At 54.9% G+C, this 21,471-nt stretch overlaps 2 protein-coding genes across 4 annotated transcripts in view; one reads left to right on the top strand and one right to left on the bottom strand.

Moving 5' to 3' along the window:
* Positions 1-103: 103 nt before the first annotated feature.
* PDIA2 (protein disulfide isomerase family A member 2) lies at positions 104-5,022 on the top strand. The gene is made up of 11 exons (XM_048062629.2): positions 104-476; positions 880-1,086; positions 1,349-1,482; positions 1,548-1,685; positions 1,758-1,874; positions 1,953-2,078; positions 2,156-2,350; positions 3,980-4,100; positions 4,268-4,449; positions 4,538-4,624; positions 4,779-5,022. Exons 1-11 carry the CDS (start codon positions 224-226, stop codon positions 4,857-4,859), a joined length of 1,641 nt encoding a protein of 546 aa, XP_047918586.2. The 5' UTR covers positions 104-223; the 3' UTR covers positions 4,860-5,022.
* A 2,500-nt stretch (positions 5,023-7,522) lies between these two features.
* Positions 7,523-21,471, bottom strand: part of AXIN1 (axin 1) — an 81,738-nt gene continuing 67,789 nt past the window's right edge. For 2 of the 3 annotated variants that reach the window (XM_066977502.1, XM_066977503.1), the window contains exons 6-10: positions 19,711-20,264; positions 16,238-16,414; positions 14,719-14,964; positions 8,969-9,136; positions 7,523-7,986 (exon numbers count right to left, since the gene is read on the bottom strand). In XM_066977502.1, coding sequence (XP_066833603.1) covers positions 7,860-7,986; positions 8,969-9,136; positions 14,719-14,964; positions 16,238-16,414; positions 19,711-20,264 — 1,272 coding nt within the window. In that variant the 3' untranslated portion in view covers positions 7,523-7,859. The remainder of the gene's footprint in view (positions 7,987-8,968; positions 9,137-14,718; positions 14,965-16,237; positions 16,415-19,710; positions 20,265-21,471) is intronic. The other variant, XM_066977504.1, reaches the window with a different exon arrangement.

The raw sequence follows: 21,471 nt of genomic DNA, 5'->3' as shown, positions 1-21,471 counted from the left end.
CGCCCATCCCGTGGCTGTTCCTTGTCCCTGGGCCAGGTCCCGCTGCAGAGACGGGTGGCTGGAAAACAGCCACCTGGTCCCGCTGCCTTATCTGTGGTGCTGGGCAGCCAGTAGCGGAGGGCCACGAGCTCCTGGGGACCGGCACCACCCGCCCCGGGGCCCTTATCTGTCCCCTCTCCCCAGTGCGCCGGCTTTGGCAGTGGCGGCTGGCAGTGGTGGCACCATGCGGGGCTCCGGGGCCCGGCTGCTTTGGCTTTTGGTGCTCTCGCTGGCCTGGCTGGGCCCGGCCTGGGGGGACAGCGAGGGGCTCGAAGGCAAGGAGGAGGATGGGGAGGTGGTGGCAGAGGAGGAGGAGGAGGATGAAGAGGATGATGTGGTCTCGGATGAGCTCAAGGAGGAGGACAGCGTCCTGGTGCTTCATGAGCACAACTTCGCCCGTGCCTTGAGCGAGTTCCGCCTGCTGCTGGTGGAGTTCTGTAAGTGTCCCCGGCACAGGCGGGGGCTGGGGACAGGCAGGGGTACAGGGCAGGGCCATGAGTGCAGGGCAGGGGGCAGAGGTGTGGGGCAGGGGCACAGGGACAACAGGGCTATGGATATGGGTAAGAGGGGCAGGGGCACAGGACGTAGCGTGACAACACGGGGGCATAGGGTTTGGTGCAAGGGCACACAGTGTGAGAGGGTGTGAGGCAGGGCCACAGGGCAGGGGCATGGGATATGGGGCAGGGACACAAGGTGGGGTGTGGGACATGGAAGAGTGTGGGCAGGTGCTGGAGCGTGCCAGGTAACATGTCCTTGGCCACCCACTGAGCCCCACCCCTGGGGACCAGGGACATCCCCACATGCTGGGCTCTCTGTGGGTGACGCTGGGCCCCCACGCAGATGCGCCGTGGTGTGGGCACTGCCAGAGGCTGGCCCCCGAGTTTGCCCAGGCAGCCGCCACGCTGAGGAACGGGTCGGAGGCGGTGCGGCTGGGCAAGGTGGACGCCACGGCGCAGGTGGGCCTGAGCACCGAGTTTGGCATCAACGCCTACCCCACGCTCAAGCTCTTCCGTGATGGCAACCGCACTCATCCCCTCGCCTATACCGGTAGGGCCACGGTACCGCATGAAGGCGGCGGCGTCCACAGCGGGGGGCACCGGGAGGGGTGCTTGGTGGTGAAGGGGTGGCGGCGTGGTGACGGCGAGCGGGTGGCAGCGATGCGATGGTGAATGAGGTGACAGCAGGCAGCCTTGTGGTGGCGGCGGCAGCGTGGGCATCTGGGGGCGGTGGCCTGGGCTGGGGGGTTGGCAGTCTGGTGACAGCGGGTGGGTGCCTGGGGTGATGGTGGCAGCCCCACTCCACGTGCCAGGCCGCATGGACGCCAACGGCATCGTGCGCTGGATGCAGCGTCGGGCCGGCCCCAGCGCCACGCTGCTGCAGGACACCGACACCGCGGCTGCCTTCATCAGCGCCCAGGACATGGTGGTCGTGGGCTTCTTCAAGGTGGGCCAGGGACCAGGCCGGGGCTGGGCCAGGGCCAGGGCAGGTCTCATGGTAGGGCCGTGCAGGACCTGAAGGGCGAGGCGGCCCAGGCGTTCTACGAGGCTGCTGGTGAGGTGGTGGATGTGGCGTTTGGCGTGACCGAGGCGGACGAGCTCTTTGAGGCATATGGGCTGTCAGTCGACACTGTCTGCCTTTTCAAGAAGGTGAGCAGGGCTGGGGAGGGTGGGGGGTCCACGGTGGGGACCCCTGGCACTCACTGGCCTGCATCCTGGCAGTTCGACGAGGAACGGACAGACTTCCCCGTGGACCCAGCACGGGGACTGGACGCAGCCGAGCTTACTCGGCTGCTCCGCGTGCATAGCCTGGAGCTGGTGATGGAGTTCTCCAATGAGGTACGGCCCCCGTCCCACCCTGTCCCCAGCACCAGCCACAGGATACCCCAGCCCTCACCGTCCCACCACTCTCCGCAGACCTCCAGCCGCATCTTTGGTGCCAAGATCCCCCACCACATGCTGCTCTTTCTCAACAAGTCCGTGGAGGAGCAGCTGGCGCTGCGGGATGACTTCCGGAAGGCTGCCAGCAATTTTCGGGGAGAGGTGAGGCAGCCTGGTGGTGGGCATGGCGAGGCCCCACGAGGCGCCCTGGCCTCAGCGCTGCCTGTCCCCCCACCCAGGTGCTCTTTGTAGTGGTGGATGTGGATGGGTACGGTGCCACTGTCCTGCCCTTCTTCGGCCTGACACCTGCTGATGCCCCCACCTTGCGCTTCATCAAGATGGAGAACAACCGCAAATACCAGATGGATGAGGAGGCCTTCTCGGCCACAGCCGTGCGTGACTTTGTCCAGGCGGTGCTGGATGGCAAGGTTAAGGTGAGAGAACCATGGCTGTGTCAGCTAATGCCAATGCTGCTTTCTGGTAGAGTGCTGGGCTGTTAATTCTGAAGCCTAATGATGTCTCTTGCATGGTGACCAGCAGCCAACTGCTGCTCACTGATACTTGTGCAGCCAGACCTGAGGATTTGGGAGTTATATAATCATATGACGGTTTGGGTTGGAAGGGACCTTACAGACCATCTAATTCCAACCCCCCTGCCCCTCCTACCAGACCAGGTTGCCCAAAGCCCCATCCAGCCTGGCTTCGAACACTTCCAGGGATGGGGCATCCACAGCTTCTGTGTGTAACCTGTTCCAGTGCCTCACTGCCCTCATAGTAAAGAATTTCTTCTGAATAGCTAATCTATACCTACCTTCGTTTAGTTTAAAGCCATTCTCCCCCCCGCCCTTGTCCTATCACTACACCCCCTGACAAAGAGTCCCTCCCCACCTTTCCTGCAGCCCCCTTTAGGTACTGGAAAGACACTGTAAGGTGTCCCTGGAGCCTTCTCATCTCCAGGCTGAACAACCCCATCTCCCTCAGCCTGTCTTTGTAGGGGAGGTGCTCCAGCCACTTGAGCATCTTTGCAGTCTCCTCCGGGCTTGTTCTAATGCATCAATGTCGTTGTTGTGTTGGGGGGGCCCAGAGCTGAGCACAGGGCTCCAGGTGGGGTCTCATGAGAGCGAAGCAGAGGGGGACAATCTCTTCCCTTGCCCTGCTGGCCATGCTGCTTTTGGTGCAGCCCAGGACACATTTGGCTTTCTGGGCTGCCATGCTGGAAGCTCATGTTGAGCTTCTCATCCACCAACATCCCCAGGTCCTTCTCAGGGCTGCTCTCAATCCATTCTCCACCCAGCCTGGATTTGTGCTTGGGATTGCCCCGGCCCAGGTGCAGGATCTTGCACTTGGCCTTGTTGAACTTCTGGAGGATCGCACAGGCCCACCTCTCAGGCCTGTCCAGGTCCCTCTGGCTGTCATCCCGTCCCTCTGGTGTGCCGACCACACCGCACAGCTCAGTGTCTTTCGGCATCGATCCCACTGCCCCCGTCACCAATAAAGATGTTAAACAGCGCCAGTCCCAGTACTAACCCCTGAGGAACACTGCTCATTACTGATTTCCACCGTGACATCGAGCTGTTGGCCGCAACTCTTTGAGTGCAACCATCCAACTGATTCCTTACCCTCCGGGAGGTCCATCCACCAGATCCATGTCGCTCCAATTTAGAGACAAGGATATCATAGGGGACAGTGTCAAGTGCTTTGCACAACTCCAGGTAGCTGATGTCACTTGCTCGTCCTGCAACTGACTGTGCAAGGAAAAAAACAAGCACACAACTTTACGGGAAATGAGGCAGGAGATCACCAATATTGAGCTACACACGATGGGATGAAAGTAGAGGGGGAGGAGGGAAGAGATGGTCCAGAAGTCAGCACAGGAATGCTGAACAGGGCTGGGTACCATGCTGGGGTGGTGGGGATGGCGTCTGGCAACTGGTCCTGGTGTGCCTGGATCTGATGGGTCTGCAGGTGGTGGTGGGGGGATGTTCCTGGCAAACCCTGGCCCCTGACGCCTGTGTCCTATTGCTGCTCACCATGGGCTGTGGCCATCCTGGTTGTCCCCACAGCCCCATCTGCTGAGCGAGGAGCCCCCTGAGGACTGGGACACACGACCTGTTAAAGTCCTCGTGGGAAAGACCTTTGAGCAGGTGGCATTTGATGAGACCAAGAACGTCTTTGTGAAATTCTGTAAGTGCTGTGGCTCCCCGTGACCCTTCCTGAGGTCCATCAAGGGGCTGAGGGCTGAGCCCCCTTCCCACGCCAGTCCCTCACCTGAGGAACTGGCCCCAGCAGCCCCAAATCCTGGTCCCCTAGCTCAGCCAGGGTGTCCTCCCAGCACTGTGCCTGTCACGCAGATGCGCCGTGGTGCGCCCACTGCAAGGAGATGGCGGCTGCTTGGGAGGAGCTGGGTGAGCGCTATAAGGACCACGAGGACATTGTCATTGCTGAGATAGATGCCACGGCCAATGAGCTGGAGAACATCACCATCAGCGGTTACCCCACACTGCACTATTTCCCTGCTGGACCGGGCAGGAAGGTAGGGTACAAGGCATGCGTGGGGCACCTGGGGAAGGGAGTTGGGCCCGGGCATCACTCGTTATCCTCCTCCTGTTCCGTGACTCCAGATGATTGAGTATAGGAGCACCCGAGACGTGGAGACCTTCTCCAAATTCCTGGAAAATGGAGGGACACTGCCTGAGGAGCCACCTGTGGTCAGTGAGGTCCCCCCTTCCCTGGGCCAGGGGTTTCCATCCACCCCAGGATGTCTCCAAGCCCCAGCTGGGCGGGGGATGGACCCTGCTCTGCCCCACAGCAGGATGGGGACGGGGTGTCTGGCCATCCTTTTCTTACCATCACCTTCTGCAGGTGACCAAGACCCCCGAGAACAGCACAGGCACAGAGGAGCTGAGTCCGTCAGGCACGGCTGAAGCCCGGGATGAGCTGTGAGCCCTGTCCCACTTGGGTGGGTGCTATAAACGCCCTGGAAACAACGTGGGCTCTGGTCTTTGTCTGCAGCTCTGCAGCACTGTGGGGGTGCAGCTGCTGGCAGCCCCGGCTCACCCCATGGGCGCCACATTTGCACTGGCCAGGGGCACGCAGTGCTCGGTGGCGTCTCAGGGGACATGGTGAACACAGTGGGTTCACACCTGGGGTCATGGGGCAGAGCTCCCTGACTACAAGCTGAACCCGGGGCGTCTCTCCCATGGGGCAGCTCAGCCACAGGCCTGGTTCCCACCCTGCAGCCACAGGTGACAGACCCCGGCTCACCAGAGATGGCTGTCACCATCATCACCCCTGTACCCACGCTAAGGGCCTGGTGGTGGTCTCATCCTACTGCTGTCAGGACCCCAGACACCGTGCCCTCGCCTTGGCCTGGTACTGCATGGCCTTGGCCCTGGGCACGCCCCATGGGTTGGGTGCTACAAGGCTCCTTTCACCTCCCCAGGGCCCTGGACCCATCACGTCTCTGGGCACACTGTGGCGCTTGTCTTTGCAGTGACACAGGAAGGTGTGGGCCTGGGGTTGTGCGGTCGGGGTGCAGGCGATGAAGGAATGAACCAGGGCTTTCTGCGTCGTGGCCCCCAGGCACCCCTCCTGCCCCAGGTCTGGGTTGCATGACCATGCAGCAACCCCAGGGAGCAGGGGAGCCCCAGGAGTTGTTGTCACAGCTAGGGAAGGCAGAAGTAAAAAAAAAAAAATGGGGCTCCAAACACTCTTTGAGCTTCTCCAGACCCTGGCTCACAGCCTCTGGGACCCCCTGGTGTCCCCACAACCCCCAGCACTGTCCCCTTTCCCCATGCCTGCTGCTCTCAGGCTGTGGGCAACGGCTCTGGGGACAGGGCCCTGAGGGCTGTGGCCTCCACGTCCACCCTGTGGGGGAGCCATGTGCCCTGGGCACCCGGCCAGTCCCACCCACCAGTCACCCCAACTGGCTCCCCTGGGCCTGGATCTCTGCTCCGCAGGGAAGGAAGAAACCAGCAGGCATTGGGATGTGGGGTTTTATTTCATTTTATCCAAGTACCTTTGAAAAGATCATTGTACAAGTCAGCACATGAGGATGCACAGGAGACATCGCCAGGGCTGCACAGCCAGCGGAGGGTGCTGCGCTTAGCAAATGTACATATTTACAGGGAACCCCCTGAGAAAAAAAGGGGGAGATGGAAATCCCAGGCATGGTAACAACCTCACCAGACACAACATGATCAGAACTTAAAAAAAAAGAGGGAGGAAAAAAAACGTTCATAACGCTGTTCCCTGGCTGAAAACGATTGCAGATTTTGCTGGACTTCACATAGTGATAGGCTATAAGTCACAGGACCGTGTTTAAAAGGCACTCGGTGACATATACAATAGGCTGAGTCAAATCCCCATGCGGTGCCACGCACACGGGGCCACCAGCCCCACAGGCAGCTGCACCATGCTCCAAAATGCTGCAGCAGCAGAGTGCAGAGCTGGGGCACGCGGCCAGGCAGGGCAAGAGCTGATGTGGAAGCCCCCGACGAGCTGGCTTTGGGGGACGTGGGGGGGCCGGTCTCGCTGAAGGAGCCAGCGCAGAGTTGCGGCTGCTTGGGCATGGAGTACAGCCCGGGCTGGTGGGCAGGGCAGGGCCAAAGGCAGGGGCAGTGGGAGCGGGCAGCCCAGGTGGGAGCAAGTAATCCCAGGAGGCTGCCTAGACTCCCATCTGCACCCTGGTGGCTGCCCCTTAGAGTGAGTGCAGTGTTCGGGTGACCTGGCCCTAAAAGAGCCCCACAAAATGGCATCAACAACTCCCTTCGCTACTAGCACTGGACTGCAGTGCCCTCACATGACTCCCCAGAGACACAGAACCTGAAAAAAAGACTCAAGACTCATAAAAAGATGGGTTTTGTCCTCATACTTAAAGTGTCTCATTGGTTTCCTCCCCATACGACACGTCTCCTAGAAAGACTCCTTGACCAAAGCCTGACTTTGACACTGGAGGCCCGAGCATGTCTGCAGGGGGCACACGGGTGCCAGCCCTCTGCGGAGCTGCTGCTCCCTCCTGGGAGGAAAGGTCTTCTCCAGGAACAGGGCAGACGTGGAGGACGAGCGCAGGATGTGGGATGCCAGTGCCCAGCCTGCCGCCCCAGCTCCACAGCACGGGGTGGGAGCCGGTCCTCACGGATGTCCCACGGCCCTGCCAGCTCGCCCCGTCCAGTGTCTCTGGTACAAGGCACCACAGGAAGCCCCCAGCACTGAGAACTGCCACTGACCCTTCTTTCCATCGGGGAGTCACTCAATCTCAGAAAGCTCAGGAGAAAAACCACCCTACCAGGTCCAGTAGCTGCAACTGCCAGGGAGGCAAGAGGCCGACTTGTTCAAAACGTCTCAGCAATCTTCGGAGGTGCGCAGGAACCACAGGGGAGGGCCCCTCCGGAGCGCAGCAACGCCTTCCGCACGACTGGGGGGACAGCGGCTCGTTGGGCCAGGCGCTCTGCCCCGCTGCAGCAGCGTCACTCAGGAGCCATCCACACGGAGGGGACAGGGAAGGGTGCTGTGAAAGCGAGGACCACACTGAGTTTGACGGATGGCTGTACACTTTGGGTGAATTCTGCAGTACCTGTACGTTTTACATTTACATAAGAGCACTGTGACATTGGAAATATTTTCCTTTTATTACAATATATCAAAAATATGCAGCTTTAGTAAACAAGGTCATATTACACTTTCTAATGCACTGTACAATGCTACATTACACTTATATTCGGTATGGAGAGGGAGCCCAGGCTCCCACTGGCAGGTTCGTGGGGTGAAACGACTTCCACTGGCAAAACAGCTTGCGCAGAGCAGGCTGCCGCCCTCCGCCCCGGGCTCACCCAGCGCCTGCTGGAGTAGCACCGCCAGCGTCAGCCCCAGACCTTCTCCTCCGGTCCCAGAGTCTTTCACAGTCCTTTCCTTAAAGCCTTCGCAGCCTCACAGCCTAGTCGCCTAGTCGATCTTTTCCACCTTCCCGATGATCTTCTCTTCGAAGATGGGCAGGATGGTGTCATCTTCCCGCACCTCCTCGAAGACCACACCACAGTCGAACTCATCACTCACTTTCTTAAAGTAATACCTGAAAACCCAGAAACACGGTGACAGAGAGAGGTGAGTGGCCACGCGGGACACCAGTCATACCCAGAGACAGGGTACAGCACTCCCTGAGCTAATGGTGAACGGGGAGCAGCTCCAGCAGATGTGGAGGCGACTGAGGCCAGCATCCATCCCTGTCTTCACTCTGACCAAGAGAGTGGTCAGGATCCGTGCCGGCATACTGAGGCTCAGGCCCTGAATCCAGACCCATTCACAGCTCTCGCAAAAGCTGGCTGGAGGTCCCCGTGTTGGTGAGAGCCCAGAACATTTCTAGGCAGACTTTCCCAAGGCAGTTCCTACTTGGAAGGGGTGACTGGCAGAGCTACGCACCCCATGCCTGGCTGCCACACAGAGGACAGGCACTCTGGGACTCCAGTAGGGCCCAACCTCTTTGTCCTCACTGGAGGAAACCCTGGGAGTTAAATGGCTCTGGAAGCTGAAGGGTTCCCCAGAGCATCATCAAGCACTGCTTGCTGCTGCTCCTTACCAGCCCAGGACACCATGCAGCCCTGAAATGTCTGTTCAAGGTACGAACTGTGATGCAGGACATTTCTGGTAGAGAACCCGATCTCCCGTGTTCCCATAACCTGCCTCTTCAACAACCAAGCCTTTCCAGTCTAACACAAATATAACCCTGCTTCCACAAGGCAGGATTGCTGCTGCAAGTACTGGTTCTGCCCCTATTTAAAAAGTACATTCCTGGCTCACGTTGGGACTTATTTTTCTTAAGTGCAGGAACCTCCAGTGGCAACCAGGCATCTTTACTGTGCTGCTGTATTCCCACTGCAGCACAGCCTGAGAGCCCTCCTGGAAGGCTCTTGAGAACTCCAGGATGCCCCCGACCTACCTCCACCATGGCTCCTTCACCTTGGCAGGAGCAGCACCACTGCATCCCGGTGCTGGCATCTGCCAGGGGTTGTTGACAGTCTGCAGGCACCACACTGCACGCAGCAAACAGCCCTTACCTGTAGTTCCCTTTCTTGGTCAGCAGCTCCTTGAACTGTCCCAGTGTCACCACGCGCCCTTTGACGAGGGTGCGGTAAGGGATCGGCTCTCCGCAGAAGTAGTAAGCAACCACGATGTTCTCACACGGCTGGGACGCACCGCTGCCCGGTCTCTTCTGGGGCTTCAACCTGTTGTACAACAATACAAGCAACCTGCTGAGTATCAGCCTATGGTGCTCAGCACGGCTTCAGAGCCATCACCACCGCTGGGTGCCGGTCTGGGTATATGGAGCTGCCCAGGCAAGGGGTTCAGGTCATGTCCCACCACAGGTGACAAGAGACGGGCAGCAGGAGATGTGACACGGCCTCTGAGTGAGCCTGGGACTGGCAGGCAGCCTGCTGTGGTGGTCCTGCAGCTCCTCAGGCTCTGTGGGGAAAACAGAGGCTCTGATGTCAAAAAAAGGAGCTGTCTCAGGGCCACTGGGCTAGCAGCCAACTTGTTGAGATTGCTGCACAGGGAGAACATCTCCAACCAGCCCAAGAGGAGAGTCCATCCAAGCAATTACATGGCTTTTTTAAGAAGCCATGTGGCTTCCCGGCTCATCCTCTCCAGCACTCGTGCTGGCAGGGTAGGGAACCTGTTGGTGAGAGGAGAACAGCTCAAGGACAGGCTTCGCTGCCTGTCCCGTCCACGCAGGGTGGCCAGGCCCAGTTAGGCTGCTGGCTAACAGCACATGTCCTGTCTGCACCACGGAGTGGATTTTGGAAGGCAGACACTGCCCTCAAAACCCTGGTGAACTGACTTTAAATCTCCTGTTTTCCTGACTCTTGAGATGTCAGACTGGTCTCTGCTTCCAGCCCACATCATGGCGTTTGCTATGTGGTGCCATCACTACACTGGAAGTGTCAGCCCAGTCCTAGCCCCATTTTCAGAGGCGGACAAAAGTAGCAACGATAAAAATAATGGTACTTTGCACTTCTGTAGAGCTTTTCACCTGGGCACTGTAAATGCTGCACAAGCATTTGAGCAGCCTACACAAATTCGTAACTTGGCATGTGTGGTCTCGGCAGAGGCAGCGTTCTCTTTCAAAATCGCATAAAACAAACTTGGCAGCTTTAAAATTATTTTAAAAACACACCGGGTAAAAAAGATGATTTTGTATTTATATGACTGGAAAGTTGCTATAAAAAGAGAATTTGCCAAGCACATGAGCTAATCACAATTTTGGAAATGACTGTGACCCTAACCTTTAAACACTGGCTCACAGGCACAGCACCTTTTTAATGGCATGCCCACATAAACATTGGCTTTGCAAACCAAGACCAGAGAAATTTTTTTCACCTCTTTCTAAAGCCATGAGAGGTCTAAAGTTCAACTGAACAATGTTTCTGGTGCTTGCTCTGCCTGGGAGACCTCTGGGGAAAATGCCGCATCCTGAGAGGTGCGGGTCTGCTCGTGGTGCCAGCAGAGCTCTTAGAACCTATCCTCATATCAAAGTACAGGATGCCCTTTAGCTAGAAAAACATTAAGAAACTGAATCATCCTTGGAAAAAAAATATCTTGCATTTAAAGGAAAAATGGGTCATAAATTCAGGCAAATACTGTGCATCCTGTGAGCCAGAAGTTAATTGAAGGGGTTTGGAAAACCTCAAAGTCCCTAAGCTTCTCTTAATGCCGCTAGAAACAAGTCATGACTAAGAGACAGCTGCTCTGTGCCCAGGGGACCTGGCACGCAGGCTCCCGGGGACGCAACGGCGTGCACAGCACAGGCAGCACAACGCTGGCGCCGCCGTCGCACTGGGCTGCTGGGTGAGCAAGCCTTCATCTGCTCAGCACCTCCTGGCCTTGCAAACGCCCATCCACTACGACAAACGCCCTGAGCCCCCCGAGGTCTGCCCTGGTAGAAGCAAGAGGGGGCCCGTGCCAACGGCCGGGAGCCTTCCTCCTGCTGGTGCGTAATTCATTCCTGAAAGGCCGTTTCTGAACGTGCTCGGACTGGCTCCTCTATCCCCTCTTCCCCAGCCTCGGAAAGGGGCCACGGGGATCGTGTGGCTTGTAGAAAGCACGCAAGGAAGAAAGAGCATCCAAAGTTTCTCCTACATCCACTAGACAGCGAATGCCTCTTGCACATACGCTGTTTCAAGGGCTTGTCGAAACAGACAGCCCTCCTGGTGCAGACTGCAGAGAGAAAAAAAGGGGTGGTGGAAAACAGGCAGGGGTTAAAGCACCAGCATCACAGCACGCATGCCTTCCCAGAGCACAGAGGCTGCCAATGCCTGAAAACAGAAGCTCTGTACTGCTTCACAGCACTGGAGTTAAAACCAAACCCCGCAGTTTTGGATCTCCCTGTTTTTGACATAAATCAAGGTAGGGATGGCTTCTGGGCATCTGAGCAGAGGCTGAGGGCAGCTTCGGTCCCCCTGGAGCAGGAGGGGGATGGAATCACAGCTGGCACTGCCCGGCGGGTTACAGGGACCCTGTAAGAGCAGGAGGCCACAGGCAGCAACAGGGAGAGTGGCTGGACACAAAGACAGGGCTCTTCCTCACGGGACAGGACCTGCAGAGGTAGTAGGAACAGCTCCTGAAGGATGCTGCCGGTGATGGGACAAGAGCTAAAGGGTTAATGCCTTCTTGCAGGAAGAAAAACCATCTTTCGGAGCATCTCACAGTCACAGAACACACACGCATCCCAAAACTGCAGCAACAGATCTGTAGCAGCCTGAAGCAGGGCGGATCACTGAAAACACAATTTTCCAAGCTTTCCTCTCAGGAGAACAAGGCAACACAACTGTCTCCACTTTCGTCATCGCCAAGAAATCTAGAAATCTCCTGAGACCACTTCTTACCCAGATGGGCCACCACTGAGTACACTGCTCCGCCAGACCATGTCTAAGCCCTGCTGCGTTAAAGCCTCCACCTGCGCCCATCTCCTGGGTCTGCAGCGTGACCCTCCCCAGGAATACAGACAAGAAACGCTACCTTTCCTCTTCTGGGATCAGCTCCCTTTGCAACATTTGTCATAAAATGACATAAAATGTTATCCAACAAGGGAACAGCAGCACTGACCCAACTTATTGCATCTACACTTCACTAACCTGTCAGGAATTTCTAGCCATATAATCCAAATGGCTGATGTGAAAGGGAACCTGGGTCTATGTTAGAGCACAAGTACAACCTAGCTGTGATGCAGCTGTGCCCAGCACAGGGAGGTAGGGGGCTTGCTCCAACTCAGCCAGGGGCTGAAGAGCTTTGGAAAGCCAGAAATGCAACCGGTGGATGTTACCTTGGGAGTGTCCAGCTCTGATCCTCTTCCAGGCTCGGCCCAACCAAATTAATTCCAAACCGAGCTCACGCTAACATTTTTGCTGGAGAATTTCTAAAATTCTTTTGCTGCTTGCAAAACCCTTTTCTCTGCAGAGCTGGTACTAATTACTTCTTCCAGCTGTTAACATAACTGAACTGTGACACTGAGCTACAGAAAATGGCTCCAAACTGGCTGCACAGACAAGCAATGATGGTCACTGGGACAGGGCTCTCCACAAACGCAATGGGCACACCGGATCCGCAGGTCATTCGGTGCTGGACATTTAATCTGGAATTGCTTCCTAGCAGCTGTCATGCAGATATCTTAAAGATCAATGCTCCGTGCCCCAAACCCTGCAGAACAGGGAGAGAAAGGCCTGTTCTGCAACAGCAGCGTGACTCCTTCCAGAGTATTTATGGTGCTCAGTGCAGCCTGTGTGGACGCCTGTGGGACAGTGGTGGGGTGGGAGCATGCTGCTGACACCCCCAGGCAGAACTGGGGAGCGAGCGGGGAAAGGACATGGCTACAGAGGGCTGTGCCGGCGGGAGAGCAGCTCGTGAGCCAGGTAACCACGCTGCAGGGGCAGCTGAGCTGTACGAAGGTGGCACTGTACGCTCCCCTGCAGCCAGCTCAAGCCCATGCCTCAACGACACCTCCAGGCTCACCAACTCCTCCTGTGCTGTGGGGACTCTGCCTCCCCAAGGCTGCCGATGAACCTGGAGGCTGGCTCCAATTTCCAAGAGCTCTCCAAAGCTCCTGACTGAAATAAAAGGTGTTGCCAGGTGAAATCCCCTCTCTGTTTCTCCTTTGCTCCCCAGCCAGCCTTGGGCAGCCCCGCTCAGAAGAGACGTGGGGTCTGTTTTCAGGCACGCTCCTGTGCTAACCGTAACAGGAGCCCTCTGAAAAGGTGCTAGCTCAGGCACGCTTCAGCTGGAGCACCTCGTCCTGCCCAAATACAGCAGAAAGATTTAAACACCAAGAAATCCTTCACTCCCTGGGGGCAGCATCCATTCTTGTGTGCTACTGGACATGGGCACATTTGCTTTTCATTAGCGGTTCCTCCCCAGCAAACACTGCTCCCTGTTTTTCCATGCATCAGGTGGCTCAGCGGGATCACTGCGACTTCAGAACAGCCAGGCCTTGTGAGGAGGCAGCACAAGTGTGAAAGTGGAGCAGCCCAGCACGGCTCAGCCTGTTCTCTGCTGGTCTGGAGGGCATATACCACAATGCCACGGGGTTTCTACAAAAGCTATGTTGACAATACATGCCAAGTTGTTATTAGCATATTCATGACGTATGCATATAGCCCAGGCTGGCGTTTCCAAAGGGTGTATCTGCATCTAGACATTTCTGGGAAAGGTGCATGAATCTAATATGACTATAAATGACTCTACTAATAAACTCTATCCAATTACACCAACTGAAAGGTAGATCAAATAAACTTGGCTCAACCTGACTTGGGAGAGCCCTCTAATTACCTGTCTTTCAATCTGTCTCTGACATAAATATGCAGAAGTCTGCTACAAGGCCACTGCAAGCAAAAATAATTGGAGTTCAGCAATTAGAGGAGCTTGTTTTTTAAATTACACTCATGTTTCTAAGCATCAGACTTGAAAGTTTAAAGTTCTCAGAATGCAGCTATAAAGCACTGGAGTGACTACAAGCAATTCCCATTGTGAAAGGTTTTTAACGGGCAAAGTGCTTTTAGCTCTTAACAGTAATTATCCAGCATTTCCAAAATGTTTTTCATCTGATAGTTCCATGTGCCTTGCAAATAATCTTCCCTGAAAGATAATACAGGAGCAGGAGAATTAGCTCTGCAACAGGCATTAAGCTGAGTCACAAAAAGCAGCAGTGACTTGGGCACAGACATGCAGTGAGGCAGTCCTGCTGTAGCGGGACTGGAGTGCGGTGTTCCCATCTAGATGCCACAAGCAGCCTTTGCTGGAAGACTGGAGGAGATGTAAATAAAGAGCAAATACATACTCTTCTTCTGTGCTTAACTTTGCTGCATCCCACTGAATTCTGCTACCGCACCAGCCAAGACCTTTGAAATCTCTGTGTGAGTGTGAACAAGCCAAGAGTCAGCGCCAGCAAAGAACAAGCAAGCCCACGAGCTGGAGTGCGGTTAATACTGCAGAAGAGCGCTCTTCCCCAGCTTGCTCCTTCTAGACAGGCTCCACTTGCTTGAGCGCTCAGCAGCTCCTTCCCCATCCTTTCAGAGCTCTTCCAGACCCTCCATCCAAAAAATGCAAGCCCGGGCCTCAAGGTAGTTTGTGACATATGCACCACCATGAGAGGGCACGTCGGAGGGACTGGGGCAGGTTTCTCTGACCTCTGCACATACCTCCACCCGGTTCGTGCTGGAAACTGAAACAGAGGGGGACTGGACATCTCCCTCAGCTCCCCACCTTCAGAGCAGTTTCCCCCTTCCCTCCCATGCACAGTCAGACCCTACTGCCATACCTTTGTTTAAGGGGGAGTTTTCCAGCCCTTTTTTCCTCCTCCTCCAACCTCCTGCGAGCTTCTTCCAGCTGGGTGAGAGGGTTGGGTGCTGGATTGGGCGGCATGGTAGGATCTTGGATGAAAGGGTGAGAAGGCTGGACAACGTTCCGGAGCTGCGCACTGACCCACGGATGCACTGCAACAGGTCGCTCAATGGAGAGGGGTCGGACCATATCATGGGACAGCTGTTTCTTAGCACCTGAAGAGCTACACATAAATACAAAGGTTTTACACAGATTGCCAAGCCGCTTTGTACATGCTCACAGTCACTCCTAGGTGGACTACCGCTTCCGCAGCTGGGCTCAGGCACCACCGGGAAGCTCCATACAGCATGGCTGTGCTGTGGTTTCTGAGGGAGAGGGGAGCACCATCCAGCCACTGCAGCCCTGGATGTTTCAGGGCAGCGTGTTGCCATCTACTCTAGTGTTTTGGTGAGACATCGGGGTGAGCGACCCAACCCGGACACAAAGACAACAGATCTGCTTCAGGGCTCTCATGAAATGCACAATGCATAGAAATAAAACCAGCCAAAGGCAGCTCAACGATATGCAAAATTCACTCAGCGGGATCTGCCAGAAGATGGCCCCGTGTGCGGCACCACCGCTCCCAGGCTGCGAGCCTCTCGCTCTGAGCCACCGACGGGCAATGGATGTGGCACCAACGTGCTCGTCCTTCCCCAGCTCCAGCAACACAACTTGCTGCCTGGCTTCACGGTGGCCCGGCACTGCCCATGGCTCTGTCCCTCACCCCAGCTGCCTGCAGAGCAACCTGCCCCGGCCACTACTTTGAAGCAAGAGGAAAAAACAACAGCACTTTTGCCACTCAGCTACTCGCTAACGCAGCCGTGGCAATGGGGACGAGCCCCCAGATCCCTCTTGTCAGTGACGCCCTGAAAGCACTGCTTTTTGCCAGAGAATGGCCAGACTGCGATTACGGAGCTGTGCCCACAGGAGATCTGCTTGACTACAGAGAGATTCCCAAGACAGCCACCATCTTCGGCTCTACTCTGCGCAGGCGAGGCCATCCCAGAGGATGCTCCCAACAAGCTGAACTCTTGCCTGAGCCGTGTCAGGCTGCTTACTCGGGACCAATGGCTCCAGCACAGCAGGTCCTACATTTCTATCAACACCTTGCAAGAGCAACAAGCATTTATGTAGAGCAAATGCCTAAAGCAAAAATACTGCCTACTGTGTGCCACATTATCCACCTTGTAACCACAGCAGCAGTTTGTGAGATTCCTCTGAGGCTTCAACCTCCCCCCAAGGCCACAATTCGTCCTTTGGAAAAAAACTGAACTTTATCCTTATAGCCCCCCAGCAATCCTCAGTCTCCAGAGGATCTAAACCTTTGTCCCTGGTGGATGCTTGCCTTCTCAAGATCTCCAGGAACAAGGCAGGCTGCTGTACATCCTAGAGACACATGCCTTATGCAGGGGATGCAATACAACAGTATGAAGACTCCTCGCTCTACCAGCCCTTACCCATGGTTTGTTTTCTTATGCCTGCTGATCTCCTTCTCTCCTTCTATGATCCACTGAAGGATCTTCTGGTTTCTCTCCACGTCTTCAGGAGATCCTGGCATCTCATAGTTGGCACCATCACTTTTCCCTGAATCGGTCTTCTTAACATTTCTTTTTGAGAGCAGACTTGCTTTCCCACTGCAAGAATAAAGCTTGAGACATTAGCGCTTTGCCTAAGCCAAACCACCACAGACAGTGGCAGAGGACGGACATGTCTATCTCGAGACATATTCAGCCCTGCCAGGGTCTGCTGGGCTCTACCACAGCTCAAACCAACCATGCCACAGCTGTGGCTAAGAGCAAGACTGGCTACACTGAGGCACATCAGCTGTCTCTGGGAGGGAAGGGAGCTTCTCTGGCAACGCGGCAAAAAGCCCATGAGATCTCCTGGCAAATGAAGGACTGTGTTACACCCCCAGCTCTTTGCTCCAACACGGTAACAGGCTCAGAGCACGAGGTTCATCCTGGTGCTGCAATCTATAGGCTGCCTCTCCATGTCAGACCACTGCTCTTTGTCTGAGCCCTTCTGATCCCCTCCCCAGAGCTGCTTACCAGCTTGCTAGCACCCCAAACTGCTGTTTTACCATGCCAAGCGTTTGCTTCTCACCGTGATCTGAACTGAGGCTTCAAATCACGGTAAAAGATTACATCCCACGGAGTGGACTGCCTTCTGCAGGCTCCCACCTAACTTCCAGGGCACACTGGGCAACGCAGCCGCTGCAGACAATGCAGCTAGGCAGAAAGGAGGCAATGGCCGACAGGCTCTTGCTATGTTTATGGCTGCAGCAAAGGCTCTTGGAGTTATCCCACCTCTCCTTGCCACTGCGCATGCGGATGTGCCCAGAGACACAGCTGGGCAGCCACACGCTCGCGAGGCCACACAGAACAAACCTGTGCTGGCCTGTCATTGCCATGGGCTGTAAATTTAATGGACCCCCATCATCCTAATCACCCACCTACTTTACTCCACAGGCCCTCCCTACTTCTGTATGCTCATTAGCACAGACAGGTAAAAGAACACCACAAAGGGGTAACAGATCCCCAGTCAGCTTTGCTGGGAAGAAGTGAGATGGGATTCCCAGCAGGGGTTCTCTGGAAACAGTAACCCGATGTTGCAGGGTGGCGAGAATTAGTGGGAAATCACTTGAGAACCCACGAGGAGATGTTGCTATGTTTGGGTCTGGCCAGCATGCCCCACACGGCCACTGTGGGGCTCAAAGCACTGACACCATGCAGGCAATCAGAGATGTGGATTGTCTTCTGCAGGTGGAGACTATGCAGATAAAAGCTCTTTAGCTGAGGAAACAACATGGACAGGGGGATGCTGAAGATCAGTGAAGTCAGAGCAAGCTGAGAATTTGTTCTCAGCTTCTGACCACACAAGGACTAGCAGGTATCAAATAAAATTCGCCAGCAGCAGGTTCAGTGCAAACAAAAAAAAGCCTTTTTCAATAGCTCGTAATCACACTGCAGACTGGGGAGGCCAGCAGTGCAGCTGGGTTCAGGAAGGACAAAACAAGGCACTGCAAGAGAGCACTGGCTGCTGAACAAGACTGTTCAGATGCAAACTCTCATCTTATAAAACTCCTAACCTGGGGACAGGAACTGTGAGTTTGTGCCAGAAGGACAGCTCTAAATGTGCCCACTTACATTTCCCTTGAGTGTATACTGTAGTCAGTGCTAGAGAGAAGACCTATATCTAGATGTGGCTTTGGGATGACCCAGCATGGCCATGTGTATGCTTTGTCAAAGCAGCCCAGACACATTTCAACCCTACAGAAAGACGTAAGGGCTCTCTCCCTCCCTGTCAGCCCACAGAGCAGTTTGCTTCAGCTGCCTCTACGCTCTGCCTCCCTCATCCCTCCTCCAGAAAGTTGTTCCTACACACTGCAGACCCACCTGGCTGCCTGCCTTCACTAAAATCCCACCCCTAGTACACTGCAAAGCCTTGCCCCAAAATAACACACCTTAAGGAGCTAGCCAAGCTCTCCGCTACAGTTGCTCCACATTTATCATCACCACTCATTATTCAAGGTAGCCCTGAGCCTCGCCTTTACAGTAATTCAATAACAGCACTAGCTGCTGCAGAGAATAAACTGCAGAGAATAAACTTCACCCTCTCCTCTCAGCACACAGACAGAAGATGGAGGAATTGGGTGGCGGATGAAAAACTGAATATGAGCTGAAAATGTGTGCTGGCGGCCCAGAAAGCCACTCGTGCCCCAGCCTGCAACAACAGCAGCACAGTCAGCAGGGCGAGGGAGCGGATTGCTCCCCTCTGCTCCGCTCTCGTGAGACCCCACCTGGAGCCCTGCATTCAGCTCTGGGACCCCAGCACCAGAGGGACAGGGACCTGCTGGAGCGGGTCCAGAGGAGGCCATGAGGATGGTCAGGGGGCTGGAGCTCCTCTGCTGTGAAGAGAGGCTGAGGGAGCTGGGAGTGTTCAGCCTGGAGAAGAGAAGGCTCCGGGGAGACCCTACTGTGGCCTTTCAGTATATAGAGGGGACCTACAGGAAAGACGGGGAGGCATTCTTTATGAGGGATTGAAACGACAGGGGAAGGGGTAACAGTTTTAAACTTAAAAGAGGATAGATTTAGATTATATGTTCAGAAGAAATTCCATTAGGAAGAAATCCTATTTACTATGAGGACACTGAGGCTCTGGCCCAGGCTGCCCAGAGGAGCTGTGGTTGCCCCATCCCAGGCAGTGCCCAAGGCCAGGCTGGGTGGGATTTGGGCAGCCTGAGCTGGGGGGAAGTGTCCCATAGCAGGGGGTTGGAACCAGGTGATCTTTAAGGTCCCTTCCAACCCAAACCATCCTCTCATGCCATGTTTCTAATTCAAACAGACAAAGGAAAAACTGACAAGAGCACACATGGCATCGACATCTCTCCTGGGCAGAGATGGACACAGCCCTGCCTGGGAGAACGTCCCCCTGGGACAGCAGGCCACAGCAGCACCTGAGCGTCCACCACTTATATATGAAGACAAATGAACGCTTCTGGTGAATAAATTACGCCTTGCAGAAAGGAGTACTTTTGTGTCCTCTCATAAACAACTTTAGAGTCTGGTTTCTGTTGCCCAGGCCCTAAGACACCGCCCTACACTTATCAACTCCCAGTGCATGGTTGAGCCGACCGTCACCTCTGCTGCTTTAAGGAACAGAAGAGCTAATTATAATCAAGGCCATTCAAAATCCTGGTTAGAGGATGTCTTTTAGCACCAGACCCAGAGGTGAAAAGGGGCTTATAAGGGTTATCAGGAAGCATATTCATTTTTGAAGGGGAAGAGCAGTGAGGAGCCCTCAAACCATGTCCCATAAGAAAACATGTCTCAGCCACCCTGTTTCACTGGCATGCTAGAGCCCATTTATGAAAGAGCTTCCTAGAGAAGCTCCAGCTCTGGGCCTCCCACTGGGTGTTGCCCTGACTCACCTGTAGCCTAAAGAGTCCATGGGGACAGAGGCCATGCCCAAGTTTTCAGTGTAGTTTCGTGACTTTGTTGCATAGTTATGTGAATCTACATTCCAAGCAAAGCTGTTCTGCACCCTCTGCGTGGCCTCGGCCTCAATTTGCTCTTTTGGTTTCATCACGCTGTGGTGATGGATGTGGTGGTAGACATGTTTATGGTGGTATAAGTTAGCTGCATCCAGTTTCATTCCTGATTTTGTTGTGTGTTTGCCATGCCCTGGAGGAATTGTTCCTAGTGTCCCTGACAGCTTTCCTAAGTGGCCGCTTTCTGGGGACCGTGGCTTAGGAGAGTGGCGGCCAGGTCCTGGAGATTGACAGCCTGGTGTTTTCATCACACGCTGTACGTGTTCATCGAGGATGCTTTCTGGGTTTTCTTCATGTGCATCTCTCATCTGCATCCCAGCGCAGCCCATCTCAGAGTAACGAGGAGCAAAGTGATGAAAGGTTTGGGCAGAAGGCATCTTGTGGCTAATGACTGAAGGACCAGAAGAGATGTCTGCTTCCTCACCTTCTTCCTCCTGCAAGAAACCAGAAGACAATCAGCGAATGACAGCAGGCTGGCACAAGGGGTTTCTGGAGGTCTCTAGCCCCACCTCCCACTCGCAGCACGATTGCCACCAACACTCAGACAGGTGAGCCCCGGCTTTGTCCAGCCAGGTCTTGAAAGCCTTCAAGGTGGAGATGCCTCCCCTCTTTGGAGACCTGTCCCTGGCTGCACCGCCCTCCTGTGGAAAACTTCCTAATGCGCAGCCTGAGCCTGCCCCGTCCCAGCTCACGGCGATGCCCCGCTGCCGCACCGCTTCTCTGCCTGCCTCGTGAGGCACCACCCGCAAGGGTCTCAGCGCATCGCCCAAAGAGACCAGGGCAACCACTGACACAAAGCCAGGATTTACAGGTGCGCCTTTCTTATAAGCGTAACGACTTGATCGGATTTATAAGCGGGCAGAGTTTTGCTAAAAAGCTCCCCACGTCCCTTGAAGATGGTTCTGTAACAACCAGCAGCGGAAACGCAGCTTACCGCACCGTACGTGCAACTTCCTACAAGCCTTCGGCGAGGCACTGCTTCAAAGATCATCAGATAAAGCACAAAGTCACAGGACATGCAGCAAAACCGTTCTCAAGTCAGGAGACATCAGGGGGTTTTCTCACCCGAATGACTGTTCCGCAAAGCAAGGCAAACAGTGGGCTTGTAATAGGAGCGTGCAACTGAAGGTCAACAGCAGCTTGAATGGTTTTGAAAATCAAACACCGTTTTCTCCCAGGCATGCTAATGCTATAGCAAAACACTTCATGCAGATAAAGACATGGGTTGTAACTAACTGCTTGCTCTTGTAGTTCACAACGGTCTAGGACACACTGTTGTTAGCGCCTCTTTAGTCTGTGCCAGGAGGAATAAAACTCCTCCATGCTAACAGCCACAATTTTGATTCTGACGAACTATTTTATGCTCCAGCATAAACTCAGGTATTTATGAAGTTTCTTTATTGGAAAACAGGATTCCTATTTTTTTTTAATTACATACGTAGGATTTCAGCAAGTCCTTTAATCCCGCTCTCTCTTCCTCCTTTGGCACAGAAATCATTTGCAGCACGGGGAATATCTGCCCTGCCAGATAAATGCATCTGCTAGAAAACACTGCCTCCCATCAGCTTTGCCTGTCAGTTGTTATCATCCATCACTTGCTAACTAGCTTCAAAGTCTCAGCTGCCAACCACAGAGCAAGAA

Source organism: Anser cygnoides, chromosome 15, assembly GCF_040182565.1.
Source record: "Anser cygnoides isolate HZ-2024a breed goose chromosome 15, Taihu_goose_T2T_genome, whole genome shotgun sequence".
NCBI classification, from domain to species: domain Eukaryota; kingdom Metazoa; phylum Chordata; class Aves; order Anseriformes; family Anatidae; genus Anser; species Anser cygnoides.
Note: the sequence above shows the minus strand (reverse complement) of the source record. Positions and strands in the feature narration are given on the sequence as shown.